The 16373-nt window shown below is 31.3% G+C and overlaps 3 protein-coding genes across 4 annotated transcripts in view; all 3 read right to left on the bottom strand.

Annotated features, from left to right (window-relative positions):
- Positions 1–1484, bottom strand: part of LOC129944667 (bestrophin homolog 15) — a 36905-nt gene extending 35421 nt beyond the window's left edge. The window contains exon 1 of the mRNA XM_056054261.1: positions 1143–1484. The gene's annotated coding sequence lies outside the window, so the exon portion shown is untranslated. The remainder of the gene's footprint in view (positions 1–1142) is intronic.
- Positions 1485–1911: 427 nt separating this feature from the next.
- On the bottom strand, positions 1912–3057 carry LOC129945306 (endothelial lipase). The gene is made up of 2 exons (XM_056054961.1): positions 2885–3057; positions 1912–2822 (listed from the first exon to the last, which is right to left on the bottom strand). The coding sequence occupies exons 1-2, from the start codon at positions 3036–3038 to the stop codon at positions 1912–1914; spliced, it is 1065 nt and encodes a 354-aa protein (XP_055910936.1). The 5' UTR covers positions 3039–3057.
- A 2415-nt stretch (positions 3058–5472) lies between these two features.
- Positions 5473–8507, bottom strand: LOC129946696 (L-lactate dehydrogenase). 2 transcript variants are annotated; one of them, XM_056056968.1, is made up of 3 exons: positions 8229–8507; positions 5864–6712; positions 5473–5796 (listed from the first exon to the last, which is right to left on the bottom strand). In XM_056056968.1, the coding sequence occupies exons 2-3, from the start codon at positions 6695–6697 to the stop codon at positions 5632–5634; spliced, it is 999 nt and encodes a 332-aa protein (XP_055912943.1). In that variant the 5' UTR covers positions 6698–6712; positions 8229–8507; the 3' UTR covers positions 5473–5631. The 2 variants fall into 2 exon arrangements, with proteins under 2 accessions (XP_055912943.1, XP_055912944.1); XM_056056969.1 differs by lacking the exon at positions 8229–8507 and adding an exon at positions 7358–7641.
- Positions 8508–16373: the final 7866 nt, after the last annotated feature.

Here is a 16373-nt window from a genome sequence, read left to right as displayed (position 1 = left end):
ATCAAAATGCATTTTTTGACACACTAGGTAGACCTTTTTGTAGTTAAATTTTGATCAAAATTTCTTTCGAAATTTTACAAAACCAATGTCCTTAGTTTAAAATTGGGAAAATATACAATATCCATAAAATAAGCCGCCACAGTTTATTATTATAAGAAATCAAAAAAATAAAAATGTTCATATTTCAATAAATGTCTCTGGATTTTTAACACTAGTATCTAGTATCTACGAAGCCTTCGTTTACCAAACTTCCACATAATTATGTAAGAAGCGAAGCCCACATCCAACACAAAATGCCTACTTTTTCCTCTTTTACTTCGTCTAAAAATAGCTTTCTCAATAACCACTTTAAACTGCAAGAATGAAAGGACCTCGCTCGCACCTTGTTGCACAACAATTCCTGAAAAACAGGAATAGCAACAAGCATAATTTTGTTTAACAATGTATAAGCAGACAAAAGTTAAGTAGGTATGCCTCCATTTTTTTGTAATTGAGTTTTAAAACTTTCAAGGCCATCATCCGATTTCCCCGAAATATTAAACACTTCATTTTCAACAGAAAGTTGCTTGTGGCATGGTACGAAACAACACCAGACCACAATGCATATTGAATATGCATGATGCACTGTTCAGTGTTTAGTTCATGTTGCTATGTGCAATACCTGAACCACATTAACACCTGAATGGAAAAAAAAATATAATTGAGAGAACTCTCGGCTTTGTCCACATCATCATAAAGAAACTTCACTCTGGTATTTGACAGTACAACAACAACAATGAAAAAACAGCTGTCATTTTTGTGTTGATGTTTTGGTCGACATAGAGTTTAAGTTTGAACGATACACCAGACATTTAATTCTCTGTTAACTTTTTGTGTCTCAATAGTTTTTAATGAAAAACCTTCACAATAACTGGAAATAAGATCAAAGCTAAAACGGCACTGATATCCATTAAATTGCGGAGCACAACCAGAATGTAATGATACAAATAAATTAATCCATTGACAGCAGAAATCGCTTTATTCTCTTAAAGATATCAACAAAGAGAGAGTAACGAAGAAAGATTTATAAAGATCAGTTTTTTCTTTGTGATATAAAATAAATAATTTAAATTCCATAAGCAATTTTTGGTTCCAGCACTCACTTTGAAAGTATGAAATTAAAATATTGTTTTCATCCAAATAAAAAGAAGTAAACAGCCAACACACAATTTTTTTTTAAATTATTTTCCTCCAAAACTTCACTTGGTGGATAGAATATCTTCTTAATATCAAAAACTAAGAATCACATCTTTTTTTCTTCTTGAAAACGCACACAAATCGATCGGAATGATTTTTTCATTGTATTCGAATCACTTAGTATAGGTTTTGTATGTTTAGAAATTCGAGGTGGACTGAACATTCACATCCGCGGAACGTGTAACCAGGGGGATAGAGATACACAACCGACGGTGGCTGAAATTATCGAAAGACTGAAATATACTTGGCTGAGATAGAAATTTCAAGTCTATACGAAACACCTACAATGGGTAATAATAATAGGTTGAATCTGGTAATCAGCAGGTGAGCTGAGTTCGAATTAAACTCTCGTCAGAGCTGCGATTCAGCTTAACGATCTATTTTTAACGATCTTTTGGATAAATGTGTCTCTCTTCATTACCTGTTTGTGAAATACCTGTTTGCAGATGAATTAATCTTATTAAAGCTTTTGGTGAGATCGTAAAAAGAGCTTTCATTTGCATCTGCCTTCGAATATGCAATGCTTATTAAAAATTTAAGATCAGTTTTTGAAATAAGTGCATTGCAATGTATGTAAATTCATTGAAAATCCAGATTTGTACTTATTTCCAAACAAAAAATTCACAGTCTTCTTGAAAAATTCACTTTAATTTTATTCAAACCTTTAAAACTACATTAATGCAATTGTAACTTCAAACCTTCTACGGCTACATCGATGCCGAAAGGTGGGGTCTCTTTGGTTATGCAATAGTATTTTCCATGCGGCGTATTTCCGAATTTAAAATTATCCAACGATATCAACGAAGTATAGTCGCACTTGCCACGCCTAAAACTCTCCCAAGATTCACATTTTACCGCTGTTATCGGGGTCTGTTCAATGACGGCATCAAGAAACACGAAAAATGGGAAAACATGGTTGCATATCTTTGTGTTGCAGCCGGGTTGGTATCTCACATTATTGCCATTGGGATAAATATCAACTGTTCCTAATGGTTCTGTCACACTAAAGATGCCATTTTCTCCATGAATAACGATGACTTTTTCACAAACATGAGCGTTTACGTACACGTCCTTCCTCTGACACATCAAAGCCGGATCGATAGCAATTAAAGCTGCAAGCCTTCTCCCAGTTTTTTCTTCACTGTGTAGGCGGCCTCCGAGGGCGGCAATATTAGCTCCTACAGAATGACCGACAAGTGTTATGTCTGACTGCCTTACACCATTCTGAACCAATGCCGAGATGAGCTTGGAAACGAAGTAGCCATGAACAAAAACATTATGTTTGATGGCATTGTAAAGCTGAAGAATATTTTGAGCGAAATCCACGATGATAATGTTGTAGTCTTTTCGGGCTTCTTGCATGTAAATTAGGTTCCCGTGGATATGGTAAATATGATCAGCAAAAAATGCATTCACATAGACGATGGTTTTCAAGCGGGTGTTGATTCCGAATTCGCCAATCCTAGAGACGTACTTAATTGGCAGGGTTATGGTCTGATTGTTTGGTGTGGAAAGATGAATTTTTGCATCAGATGGATCATTTCCAGGGAAAAAGGACATCACCCCTTCATCGACATCGGCTTCACCTAAATGTGAGAACATATACTTAACAATTGGAACTTCTTTCGAAAACTCTTGTAGTACTTACAGAACTTTTTCCAACCTAATGGCAAAGCTGCCTTGAGTGTCTTAATGTTGTAGTTTTGAACAGAATCTATTGTTGCACTTGTGGCTTTATTAGACCTAACAAGATTGATTCCAACAAAAGAAAGTATTAGGAAAAAATAAATGCGATTTTCCATTTTGTGATCTACTGATGAAGACACAAAAGATTCTACCAATGCAAATAAAAAAAGTAAACAATTTATATAAAACTAAAATCAAAGAAGTAGGTCAATTTTGAATTTGGATAAAGTCACGTTTTTATCATTGTTATAAGTGTTGAACTCATACTGACACTTGCGCATGAACTTCCGTCGCATAATATCATTTTTTTTTAAATTAAAACGGAAGTAAATGGTAAAGTTGGTTAAAAAAAAGCGTATAGGCACGCGAGCACACGACAGAAGAGTTCTTAGCGTTGTTCTGTTGAAAAATACGTATATGACAAATGGAAGAAATACTCTTCCTCAATTTCATTTCGTTAAAAAAATAATAATGGTGTAAAAGATAAACATTTTATTACAGTATCGAAGCTGTTCCCATTGAAAACGAAAATTGGCAAATTTATCATAATATCAGTTGATCTAGAGGAGAGGAAAGCCATTTTAAGTAATAGAATAATATTCGAAATATCCCACTCGAACACATTGTGCTGTCCTGAAAATTAGAAAGATTCGGTTGGATATAGGAAGGTTGCTGAGGATTTACTAAGGATTACTGATTTACCTTTCCTCTGTTTCAAGAGCCGAAAACCTGTTGTTTGCAATATCAATTAAATTTTGTTGTATTAGCTCATTTACTTGGACTTAACATAGACTTAATTTCATGTGTTCTTTAAACATTTTTAAAAGTAAGTTAAGAAAATCTTGTGGCAAATGTACTTTGATTATATTTATAAAAATATTAACTTAAACACAAGGTATTGCACACAATTGTTCGGACAGAAAAATGTTAGCAATTTTATATGAGTTTTGGGATTAACGTTTCCCAGTAAAAATGCTCGTACTCGTATACTGTGTTTTTAACCAATTACTTTAAGCCTCTGATTTGTTGCTTTAAAAAAGACGCTTCAAGCAATATTTAAGCAAGTAGCGTGAGAAAACAAGTTTAACTTATTTTTTTTTTGAGAAAAAGTCAAAATAAAACCAGCAGGATGGTTTGTTTATTTAACTTTAAGACGGAATTGAACTTTAATTCAAACTCAAAGAAAAAATATTTCAACAAAAAATGTTTTAAATTTTATCAGAAATTGTTTTCAAAACATTTTTTAACTAACTTAACTGTTGAATTTCCCTTTTCCACTAATCTTTTTATAAAAAAATTAACAAACAATTTTCTGAAAAACCAAAAACCGCACTACTTTCCTGTTTTTTAGAATTCACTTCACGGAAAACAAATGTTCTTAAAAATGGTAAGATTCTTGTTATAAATGAATTCCGCTTTTAAGAATTGCTTCAGATATCTTGTTATTGGTTGAGATTTGTCCATTAAAGAAGGAGAGTATTTTGATTTAAGATTTAATGTCTCAACAAAAACAGTCACAACTGATGGAAGCAAAATCATGGCTTCATTGGGATTTTTTTAAAGCCAGTCGAATTAGTAGACAAATCAACAATTGGGCAATCATTTTTTTTCTCAAGAAACCCGCCGTCAGTTTTCACTTTTTTCAAGACGACTTTTGAAGTTTTGAAAGGAATTGAGTTATATTCGAAATTTTGAAAAATCTTTAGTAGCTCAAAATCTCTCTTGATTTGTTTCAATGTTTAGCTTTGGGTCATAAACGCTGATCTATTTTGTATTTATGTTATTCCGACTGTTTCGAACGAAAGATTTTTTTTTGAAATTTTCATATACTCAAATTTTCTGTTCACACGTTTATATCAAAAGATTGTATGTTATTTGGCGTCCTAATATTTAAGAAACAAAAGGTTAAAGTGTATTTTAAAAAGACTACCCTCAAAAAGTCTGAAGTAATTGCAACTTACTATTTTTACATCACTACTTTTTAATTCAATCTTGGTTACTTTTTAAATTGCAACTTATTTGAAAAATTTAAAGGTTTTTTTACATTTTTTTATAAAAGAAGAAAAACTTTTAATAAAATTTATTTATTTTTGAATAAAAACTGTATTAAACTTTAAGCTACAATATTTTCTTTATACTTATTTCTAATTTCAAATCCATTTCATTAGTTGTACATTTAGCAGTTAGTTTTAAGTTATGTGCGCATTCAATTATTATACTTACAAAGTGCAAGTAAAAAGATAATTAAAAAATTTATATTTTAGTAATAATTTATACTAATATTGTAGATATTATTTATTCAATTTACTAATTTAGAAATATCCTTGTTTTTAATTTCTCATATATCGAGCGATGTCTTAAATTTTTGCCATTATTTCTTTCGTGGTCGTCCAATCAATCCATTTAGCTAATGAGGTAGTTTCGGTTGACTTATAGTATGCTTCATGATTTTTGTCATCATCATTTACCAAGATATTTGATTAAATTTCTTTTTTGTACTATAATATTAAAAATTAAAAAAATATATTTATGAAAATAAAACAAAAAAAGTAAATATTTAAATTAAAAAAATTATATTTGGTTCCATATTTTTTTTTTGTTTCTGGATGAGGAAAAATTATAAATTAAACATAAAAATTCGTCACAATTTGTTACAAATATATAAATTAAAATTAAATATTAAAAATCTCTTAATTGATAAAAATTAACTTAAAATTTAAGACCAGCTTGAACTTGATCCATGACATTGGCAGAATTTTGAAGTTGCTCAATTTCAGTTGGGGTCAAAATCTGTTTGACAATTGATGTCACTCCATTTGAATTGAGGACGCATGGCAAGGAAAGGAAGACATCTTTGTCAATACCGTGTTCACCCTATACAAAAATAAGCAAAAAGAGACATTTTTAATATGAAAAGGCAATGAAGATTTTGAATTCTTACCATAACTGATGTCGAAACAGCCACAACACTGCTGTAATTCTTCAGGATAGCAGATGTTAACGAAGCCACACTCAAACCAATAGCCCAAGAGGTGTATCCCTTTAGCTTGATAACCTCGTAGGCGCTGTTAACAACTTGTTTGTGCAATTCGTTCCACTTCTCTGGATCGTCAGAAGTTCCAATGGTTGGGTTCAACTCCCTCAAACGGACACCGGCAATATTGACTCCAGACCAAACTGGAACACTGCTGTCTCCGTGTTCACCAATAATCCAACCGTGACAAGATGTTGGAGCAACATTCAGACGTTGCGACATCAAGAAACGGAAACGTGACGAATCCAAATTGGTTCCACTACCAATGACACGATTCTTTGGCAACCCGGAGAGTTTCCATGCCACATAGGTCATAACATCAACTGGATTGGAGACCATCAGCAAAATAGTGTCGGGACTGTTTGCCACCAACTTAGGAATGATGTGCTTAAGGATGTCAGTGTTGCGTTGCACCAACGACAGACGGGTTTCACCCTCCTTTTGACGGACTCCAGCTGTGACAATGCACAAACGTGAACCAGCCGAAGCTGCATAATCTGTACTGGCTGTGATCTTGGGATTTTTCAAGAAGTTAGATCCATGTTGTAAATCCATCATTTCACCAATCAACTTGTCCTCACACACATCGATGAGGCAAATTTCGTTGGACACGTTTTGGGCCAAAATACTGAAAGCACAAGCCATACCGACTTGACCAATACCGACAATGGTGATTTTGTTACCAGCTGAGGGCAAGGTCTCGGCGACCTGTGACATAATGTTGTCCTTTACTGAAGTCATCTTGGGATATTTTTGCTAAAACAAAAAAAGATTACAAAAAGTATTCATTAGAAAAATTCATACATATTTTAAACAAAAGTTAAATGAATTGTCAAGGAATTTCTGAATGATAATCAAAAAGAATAAACCTAATAGTAGTTTAAGTCAGATAAAACCAAATTTAATACCGCTAAATTCAAATTGGTCCATAAAATATAATTTGACCTTGAAATATGTCACACTAGACACTGCCCTTATGATAGTCTATGTAATTTCAAAAAAAATCTAATCCAGAAACGTTTCGTCCGCAATAAAAAGTTCAAAGTCAAATCACTAAACAAAAAAAGAGAAATATGTAGTTTAATTTTCCACTTGATTAATAAAACACATGACAATGATTGGCCAGCCAAAAATGTGTGTCTATTTCTATGTGTACCCATTTATGAGTTTTTAAAAAAGAAAATGCAGTGAAAGATTACAATTTTGAAATAAAAAAACGTTTGATCATTTATTTACAACGATTTTTATCAAACGATAAAAATGTGAACACACTTCACATAAATTATTGGCTTCAAATCTTTGCACTTCACTTTATCTTTGAATCCTATAACATGAGTCGGTAAAATGAAATTAAATTGTTAATCGAATTCTTATCTGGTTTAGATTTTTTTAACAACTCACATTTTTCAAGAAATGTACTGTAACCACTTTTTAGAACAACAATTTAGATACTGGCCGGTTTGAATTCCAACGTCTCATCACTTGGAAAGAAATTTAGCTATAAGAAGTTCGAGTACGAGTTTTGTGTCCTTCAAAACTTCGTTTCAAAGTCAAAAGAAAGGATACCATATACCGAATATGCGAGAGCTTTCGAGAGAGTTTTTGGGGAGCTTTCTATTCTGTTGTAGGCGAGACTCCAGCCAAAGACAGACCAAACCAAAACAGAGCATTTATCTCACCTCAACCCAGTTTCTGAAAGTGAGATATTTTGCATATGGATGGTAGAAACAAAGTGTCATCGTTTTTTCGCTAAGTGGATGCAAGACGCATGTCTCGATGAAAAGTGCAAGTACCCGGCTTTAAGGGTTGTTGCACTATCAACACCCCCATTGAAGGTCATAGCGGTTTAGTGGCATTTTTAGAAGAATAAAAATGAAATTGCCTTGTTGTTTGTTCGAATTGTTGTTGTTCTAAAGAAGAAAGTGGTGTCCAGTTCTGGGTGTGTGGTTTTTATTTTTAGAATTCGTATTCGATATAAATAGATAAAGAGTTGGGGATTTACAAATTGTTTCTAATAATTAGAAGTATATTTTGCACTTCACGAGAATTGAATGACAAATTCGTTGCTTTATCACGAATAATTGCAACTTGATGATATCACTAAAATTATTAACATGGTCACAGCACAGTAATTAATAAATAAAAATAGGTAGATAGATATGTATCTATGAGCTATCAATATTGTGTAGGTACGAGTATAGATAATTTGTTATAATCTTGTTTATTTTAATCACAGGTACTTCAATTTAAAAAAATAGTTAAAGCTGCTTACATTTTTTGAAATTTGTTTTAGGATAGGAAATAATTTATCACTATTCGAATTGTTTATCAGTTAAGATTGTTTTATGTATCACGAAAGTATCTTTTAGTTTTAATGTTTTGAACGTCTACACACTTTGCGGGTTCTCTGCGGACTGAGTTTGAGTTGAATGTTTTGAATGTTTGTACTTAGTTTGTCATACACAAATTTTTATATCTTTTTTTTGGAAGGCAAGGAACTAATGCGTTAGGAAAGGAACAGCGACAGGGAGCGTTAGATTAGGTATATTTCTCTCTTACGCGCGCACAATATGATGACGGAATATTCGAATGGAGAGCTTTTTGTACATTATTTCAAGGTGACCTTTGATATGTGTTGAGAGGAGTGAGCGTGGTAAATTTTGTTTTGTGTATACTGTGGTCGTGCTCATTGGTTTGTATCTTTTATTTTCTGGAAATACTCTTGTGTATGTATCTAGATACAATATGATAAAATACATTCTTAGGGAAAGGTTTGCGTGCCTGAAATCAGCAATTTATATTTGAAATTGAAAAAATGCATTTGTAAACTTTTGGTAGACTTTTGAAATTCAAAAAAGTTTGACTGGGTTGCTGATTTAATAGGCGTAAGCAGATTTGTCATGAATGAATGACGCATTCATATAACTTACCTTTACTTATTAAACTTTGTTTATTTTTGAGAGGAAATAGATCTTGGAGCACAATATATCTTAGTATTGATTTCGGTTACTTTTAATGTCTTCGTTTGTTTATACCTACCTAAATTATTTATCGAAAAAAATGAGCAAGTAGTTCCATGGCTCGATAGTAGTTCATATTTTTTGCGAAAAAATAAATTATGGGTTAAGACTTAACAACTTGTTGTCGAAAGTTACAAAAATTCTAGATTCAGTTTCAACCAATTTAGTATCTCACTTAATTTTTCATATTTTCTAATTAGTTATGAGATGGTTCTTTATTTGACTCTATCTGAAGTTTTTAAAAACCTTGTTTGTAATTTATTTATGTTATGTTATAATCTAAAGAAGTTAGATTCGAATTGAGGCCATCGAAACCCTTAGAGAAAACGTAAAGAATGGTTATCGGTTACATAACTAGTTTAATTTTTAAAAACAAATGAACTGTATGAAATAAATAATTATTTTATAACTTCAAAGAAAATTTCTTTCAAAATACATATATTCAAAATTTGAAGACACTCGGTAAAAAAAATGTCTGAGTTATAAATCCGGCCAACCGGTTTAACCACTTAAATGCTTCGTCAACACTTCAAAAATATTATTAAATAAACAAAGTCTTTAGATCGTGTAGGGAAGGTTTTTGTAATGAAACGTTGTTCTCTCTATATGCATAAAGATCTCATTGATAAATAATAAATTATTTACAGAAATTCATATCAAACATCAATTAAACTACGTTGAGCTGAAGTCTTTTTTTCCTCAAACAAACATTTCATAAGAAACCTACGCATAAAGGTATCCAGGTCCCACTTTTACATCCACCATGAGCTATTCTTATAATACTGAAGTATTAGGTAAGGTGTTGAACGTTGTTGCTCTTATTTATATTTTTTCTTTAATTTTTATAAAGTCAATGCTTTTGCTAAAACTTAGAAAAGAGTTAACACTTATTTAAATAGAAGTCAAATTTTTTTTTCAAACTGCGCAAAGTGAAATAAAATGTGATTATTTTTTCAATTTTAGAACCTTGCAAAAATGTCCTTAATATTAGAGAATCTTGAGAAATCTAAAGCAATATTATTTTATTTTGATTTTCATTATTTCGCACAGATAAAAAGTATAGCTCCTATTTGCAAAAAGTACCTTATTGTTATATTATAAATAATATTTTACTATTCTATGTTTCGAAACAGAAGAAAAGCAAAAAGTCCTTTTATATTCCACTAAATCTAATACAAGCTTCTTCAATATTTTAGTATGAATCTTTTAACCTACCTTACATGTCTTAAACGCAAAAAAAAAATTAAATACAAGTTTCTGGTTACACTTGAAAGAATGACGATAACTACGTCATTATCATGCATTCATATGAGTTAAATCACAAAACACTTTCAAATCAGCCTATAAGTAAGTACCAAACCAAGTACTTAACTTACCTATCTACGTACAATGCAAGTGTTCATAGCGGTACCTCATAAATATACTTATAGATACTTTACTCACAATGCACAACAATCTGTTTCCATGTCATCTTCTGAAGAAAACTTAAAGAGTTTGGATTTCATCATAACACATTGGGGCAACCTCATATTTGAGAAACGAGAAGTGAATCACGTAGGTTCGTCCACTCAGTGAGTCGATGCCAAGTATTTTTTTTTTATAGAATGTGTATCTACGAAATAACCGGCTCTTTTGTTATATTTACAACAACAACAAAAATAACAACAAAAGTAAACTATTGGTCACATGTCGTATGAACTGCACAGATCTCTGGTAGACAAAACTGTTTTATTTTCGCATTCACGTGTTGGATCTTTATTTTAATCCAAAACGAATTTTAAATTATAAGGCCATTTTTACGTTTCGGGTTATTTTATCAAGGTCAAGAAATTTACGAAAAAGAATTAATAAAACTTACATTAATCAAATAATTCAAGTTCAAAAACTAAAATTGCCTGCAGGTATTTCACCGTTTTGTTAAGATAATTTGAAATCTTTTTGAAATAATTCTGAAATGCAAATTAGTTTCATCGAAAAATCAGCCTGAAACCGGCAAAGTTATGACCTACATTTGTTATGTCTACGCATACAACAAACACATTTATGCAAATCATTTTTACTTAATGACGCTCAAACAATGATCCATCATTTTCGAATTTCACTTCTTTAAATAAATGTGTTCTAAAAATTAATTATTTTTTTTCCAATTTATTGTAAGATAATTTAGAACAAACTAAAAAAAAAATTAAATAAGTAAATTCGGCAACCTTTTAACATGTGGTTTGTGTATTTGCTAATAGTTTATTTTTTCTCATAGATGTCACACATAAAATACCTTTCAAGTTACTGAAAGCTGTAAATTAAAGCTAGTTAGTAAGGCTAGCAATCAACAGGCAGCACTATTTTCATGCTGTTATAAATTGAAAATTTGAAATACATTGACAAATAAAATAAAATTTAAATACTAGAATTAAAAAAGAGGCTGGAATGCTGTCTTGCTTAAAAGGTTTTTAGGTTTTCGTGTTTTGTTAAAAATACCCGTGTTTTGTTGGGAAATCTATCCATAGTAAACTCGGGTTTTACACTAATAACAAAAACAATATCCATAGTGAGAATAACACCGATAAAAGTTAGAGTAGAATCTCACTATGGATAGGTTTTTGACATTTATATGAGCCTCGAATGAATCTTATGTGATTTCGTTCTCAAATGTTGGTACGATTGATATTGCATTTGTATCTCGATGGCTGTGTTTGTTGAGTAGTTCTGCATTTGGAATCATGTGTGCTTTCCATTGCGGAAGAAACTAATCTATTACTGTTGAAATTATTTAGTTTTGTTAGTGAAAATGGACTAACTGGGTTTATTTTGCAAGAAAAAACAATAGAAAAGATATTTATGTTTTGCTATGTTTCCAAAAAAGGTTTATCTCAGTTTAGAATAGATAAATCTCAACTCGATTCAGGTATATACAGAATTGAAGCGAGCTTCAAGCTCGCTTCAACACCACATGTTAATGTAGTAGTCTACGAACAAACCCCCTTTTTGAAGTTTTTTATGATTATTTTGACAGATCTTGTTTCAGTTGTACCAATTTTTAAATACAAAAATCTGGCCACATCGGAATTTCTCACTTTACTATATAAGAAATGCGAACAAAACGCACGTATTACGTATAATGTTGTCAATTGAATTACATATTCTTAAAAATTAAAAAATAATAACAATGTTTTGCATATGATGAAAAAGTTTGATTCCGTCGTTAACCAATTTTAGTTGCATTTCCTTAAAGTTTTTATTTCTTATATAAACAAATATAAAAATTGGATTAATTAAATTAATTTGAAGTGAATGTCTTCTATTATTCACGTGGTATCGAGAACCGAACATCATTTTTACCAAATGTTCGTACTGTTTTTGTACAAAAGGATTGTTGGATTTTTTTTTCTTCAAAAATTCACTGAATATCGAAAAGAATTTTTATGCGAGATAAAATAAGTTTGAAACCAATACATTTAATTTTTTAAAAGGCATTTGAGTCGAAAATCAATTTTTACGAAATTTTACTAATTTTTTTTTGTGTTTTAGTTTTTTTTTTTTTAATAACTATTAATTCGATTTTTCTCAAAATGTTACTGAATGTTGACAACAATATTTTTTAAAAGATAAAAGTAGTTTGAAGCCAATATCTCAAAGTTTTGAAAAGATATTTGAGTCAAAAATCAATTTTTATCAACTTTTATTTAATTTCTTTTGTTTAGGTTTTTATTTTTTGTAAAAAAAACTGTCAGTTCGAGGTTTCTCAAAATTTGACAACAATATTTCTTATAAGTTAAAATTATTTGGAAGCCATAATCTCAAATTTTTGAAAAGGCATTTGAGTCGAAAATCAATTTTTACGAACTTTTAGAAATGCTTTTTTAAGGTTTTTAGTTTTTGTTAAAAAACTTTCCATTTGATTTTTCAAAAAACTTTACCAAATTTTCAAAACAATATTTCTCATAAAATAAAATTAGATTCAAGCCAAAATCTCAAAGTTTTGAAAAGATATTTCAGTCGAAACTCAATTTTTAACTACTTTTGTTAATTATTTTTTAGGTTTTTAAATTTCATTGGTTCGTGGGATATTTGGGGCTAACTAACATTTTCACCTTTTTTTTAAATTGCTATGGTAAAAAAACCACCCACGCAATTTTGTTGAGAGCCCTTTCTGCACCTTTCTGCCTTATTATCTGTATAACAACATTTATATCTCAGCTGGTTCTTGAGCTATGGACGACGAAAAATACGTCGCGAACATACGGACGTACGGATGTACGAACATACACGCACACACAGACAGCTCTCCAAAAATCTTTTACTTCGACTCTAGGGACCTTTAAACGTCGAGAAATGTAAAAATTTTCAATTCGACAAATAGGACCCATTACAAGGAAGTTATCCTATGGCAAGTTAAAAAGTTGGATGATATCGGGTAAATGTTAAGAGTAAGGTATTAGAATTAGAATTAGAATGAGCAATAAAGCCTTAAAGAGAGTATAGTTTTGAGTACTTTTAATTGTATTTGTCACAAATTTCATTGGATGTTAATGATTTGCCAATTTATATGTTGAAAGTTTATGAACAAATTAATATCAATAAATTAAATGTCATTGTTTTTTTTTAATATAATTTAAGTTAAAAAAGCTATAAATATAAACCGTTTCAAATAAAGTCACTTTATTTTTAAAAAAATGAAATATAAGAGAAACACAATCGAAATTACTGAAAACTACACTTTCTTGAAGAGTTTTTGCTCATTTTCCACAAGTTAATTTTCAAGTTTAGTCATTGAAAATTAAACGTCAAGAAATGGCATAAATAAGCATATATATGATTGATTGGGAAGTATTAATTTTAGGCCATTTGAGAATTGCTTGCTTAAAAATGTTTGCTTTAAATTTGATGAAATTTAACTTTTTGTTATTCAAATTGCGATAAGTGAACATTTTTAAATCATTTCATCGATTAAAATTTCCTCAGAAAAAAAAACTTTGAACATTTTTGTTTCTAAATTCAAGTCATTTTTTTATGAAATTGAATAATTTGAATTGAAAATGTTATAAGCTCGCAATAATAAATTCATGAAACTATTGCTAGAATGTCAACAAACGTAATAACAAGTAAAACAATCAATTCGCAAAAAATCACAACAAAACTAAAAAAGTATTTTGTAATATATTTTTTTAAATAGAAAACCTTTATAAAGAGTTCTCCTTCAGACTCCCGCTCAAAGCACTGTCTTCCAACCCGAGGTATTGGTGGTAAAAAACGCTGTGAAACAGGCATCAATGACAGAAGGCTCTGCTGGGAACTATGGAAAAGTCTTGAAACATGCCCCACAGCCAGGGAATTATAGCCCAAATCTGTCAAAATCATATCCGGTAAGATTATGCAACCAGAGAATAAATCTTATATTTGTGAGCAGAACAACCGGTCACAACCTGTTGGGATACCACAGTAAGAAAATGCGGTTTGTTGACGACATATGCAATGGATACAACGATGAAGAAGAACACAGGAACACTACTTAATATAAACTCGTATTAAAATGCTTCTAGAAAAACCCAAAAACTTCAAGGTTCTAGGGGCTTACAAATTATTACATCTAAAACCGTAGTTTAAACACTCTCTTTTCAAGGAAGTTTTAAAATTGTCAGTATATCACAAGGGATATTTAATTGAACTTAGTGTGGCGATAACTAAATCAATCGCAAGCCCATTTATCCAACTTAACCTAGAGGTCCAAATCAGCCGATCTAAATGTTTCTTCTCAATTTTTACACATTTTGGTGTTTGTTTTATTTTGGCTTAAATCAATAGGCTTATTATTTTAGCTTAAATCAATAGGCTGGAAGACATTGTTTCTAAAACTCCTTTATCCTTGAAACTCCAGTTTTGCAAATAAATACCAAGATTTCTCAATCGCACGGATTATAGTATTTAAATAAAATAATTTTAGATCCTATTACACAAAAATTAGGAACTAACTCAAAATATCTACAAATTGACTAAGATAAAGCTAAAAACCATCTCTGACAACACTACTCTCACACAGGAATCGTTGAAAGTTGTAAGTCACTAGGTCCCAGTTCTCAATGGTCTGTTGCGCCACCCAATTTATTTATTTTAAAAGCTAAAAACAGGCATACACTAGTAGCAACAATAGTTTCTCCTTCAAAACTTAATAAACTAAAATATAGGCAGAATTTCAAAGTTTAAACAAGCAGACAAAAAATGTTATATTAAGATAAATTACCCTGGGGAATTTATTTTTATTTTTTACAACTCCCTGGAATTACTCTGGCCATTCCTCACTCTTATCTCAGAACTTATACTAACTATGCTCTCTCCGACATTGCCTTTTCTCATATAATAAATAAAACAAGTAGTAAGCACATAACACGAATGAATTGCAAGGATAAATATATGGATTTACATAATTCAACATCCTTTGCAAGGATGCTAGGTAGGTACGACTATATCTTCGTAGAGCTATTCCGTTTAATTGTTTGGTGATAAAATAGATGCACCTTGTTGGCGCGTAAATCAGGCCACGCAGCCTTTCGCCAGTAATCCATCCATCCATAAATATTTCTCTGTCGCTGCCTGTGAAACCCCCTTTTTGTGGATTGGATGTACGGTGACACCATAGTCCATGCCCAGAGTTCCATGTTCTGTGTGTTAATTGCCAACATAAGGCATTAATATTCATGTTTGAAATGGCTTTTAATTTAAATAAGTTGATTCAGAGAAGCTGCGAAGCTACAACACTTGCATTCTCGGTAACAACAGCAACATCTACAGCAACAACAGCAGCAGCAGATTTGAGATATTCCTTGTAAGGAATCGAGTAAGTGTCGGTATAGTCATTAATTTTGGGAAAGGACATCAAGACGATGCAATAAGTCTAAACGGAGCTTAGAGTGTTGGCCATTTCGCGTCAACAAATACACATAGCACTCTGATGGCTGTGACACCGAAACGAGCAAATATTCGAGCTAGAGAGAGAATAGCAATTTCCAAGATATCTCCATCTACATCTGATGCATATGTGTAAGTACATAAAACAGCTTTCGGAACACATCCTTGACTCAATTCGAAAACGCATTTCATTTATTTGCAAGGAAAAACTATCGATAAGGATCTCTTTTTTATTTTAGTGCTGAATGTCGATGTTGCTTTTGCTGTGAATGCGAAGTGACTGTGAAGCGCCAAACCACCACCACGTGCATTCAAATAATTCAAATTTCCCAAAGGACATTTCCAATTCAAAATTCCTTGTATAGTTTTCAGATTTTTTTTTGAATGCTACAGTATAGTGGTGTGCTTTCACTTTAGTTTAAATGTTTTTATTTTAATATTTTCCTTTGGTATATCCTCTTTCCACTGCACTGATATCAAAACTGCAGATCAGG

This window comes from Eupeodes corollae, chromosome 2 (assembly GCF_945859685.1).
Source record: "Eupeodes corollae chromosome 2, idEupCoro1.1, whole genome shotgun sequence".
NCBI lineage: Eukaryota > Metazoa > Arthropoda > Insecta > Diptera > Syrphidae > Eupeodes > Eupeodes corollae.
Note: the sequence above shows the minus strand (reverse complement) of the source record. Positions and strands in the feature narration are given on the sequence as shown.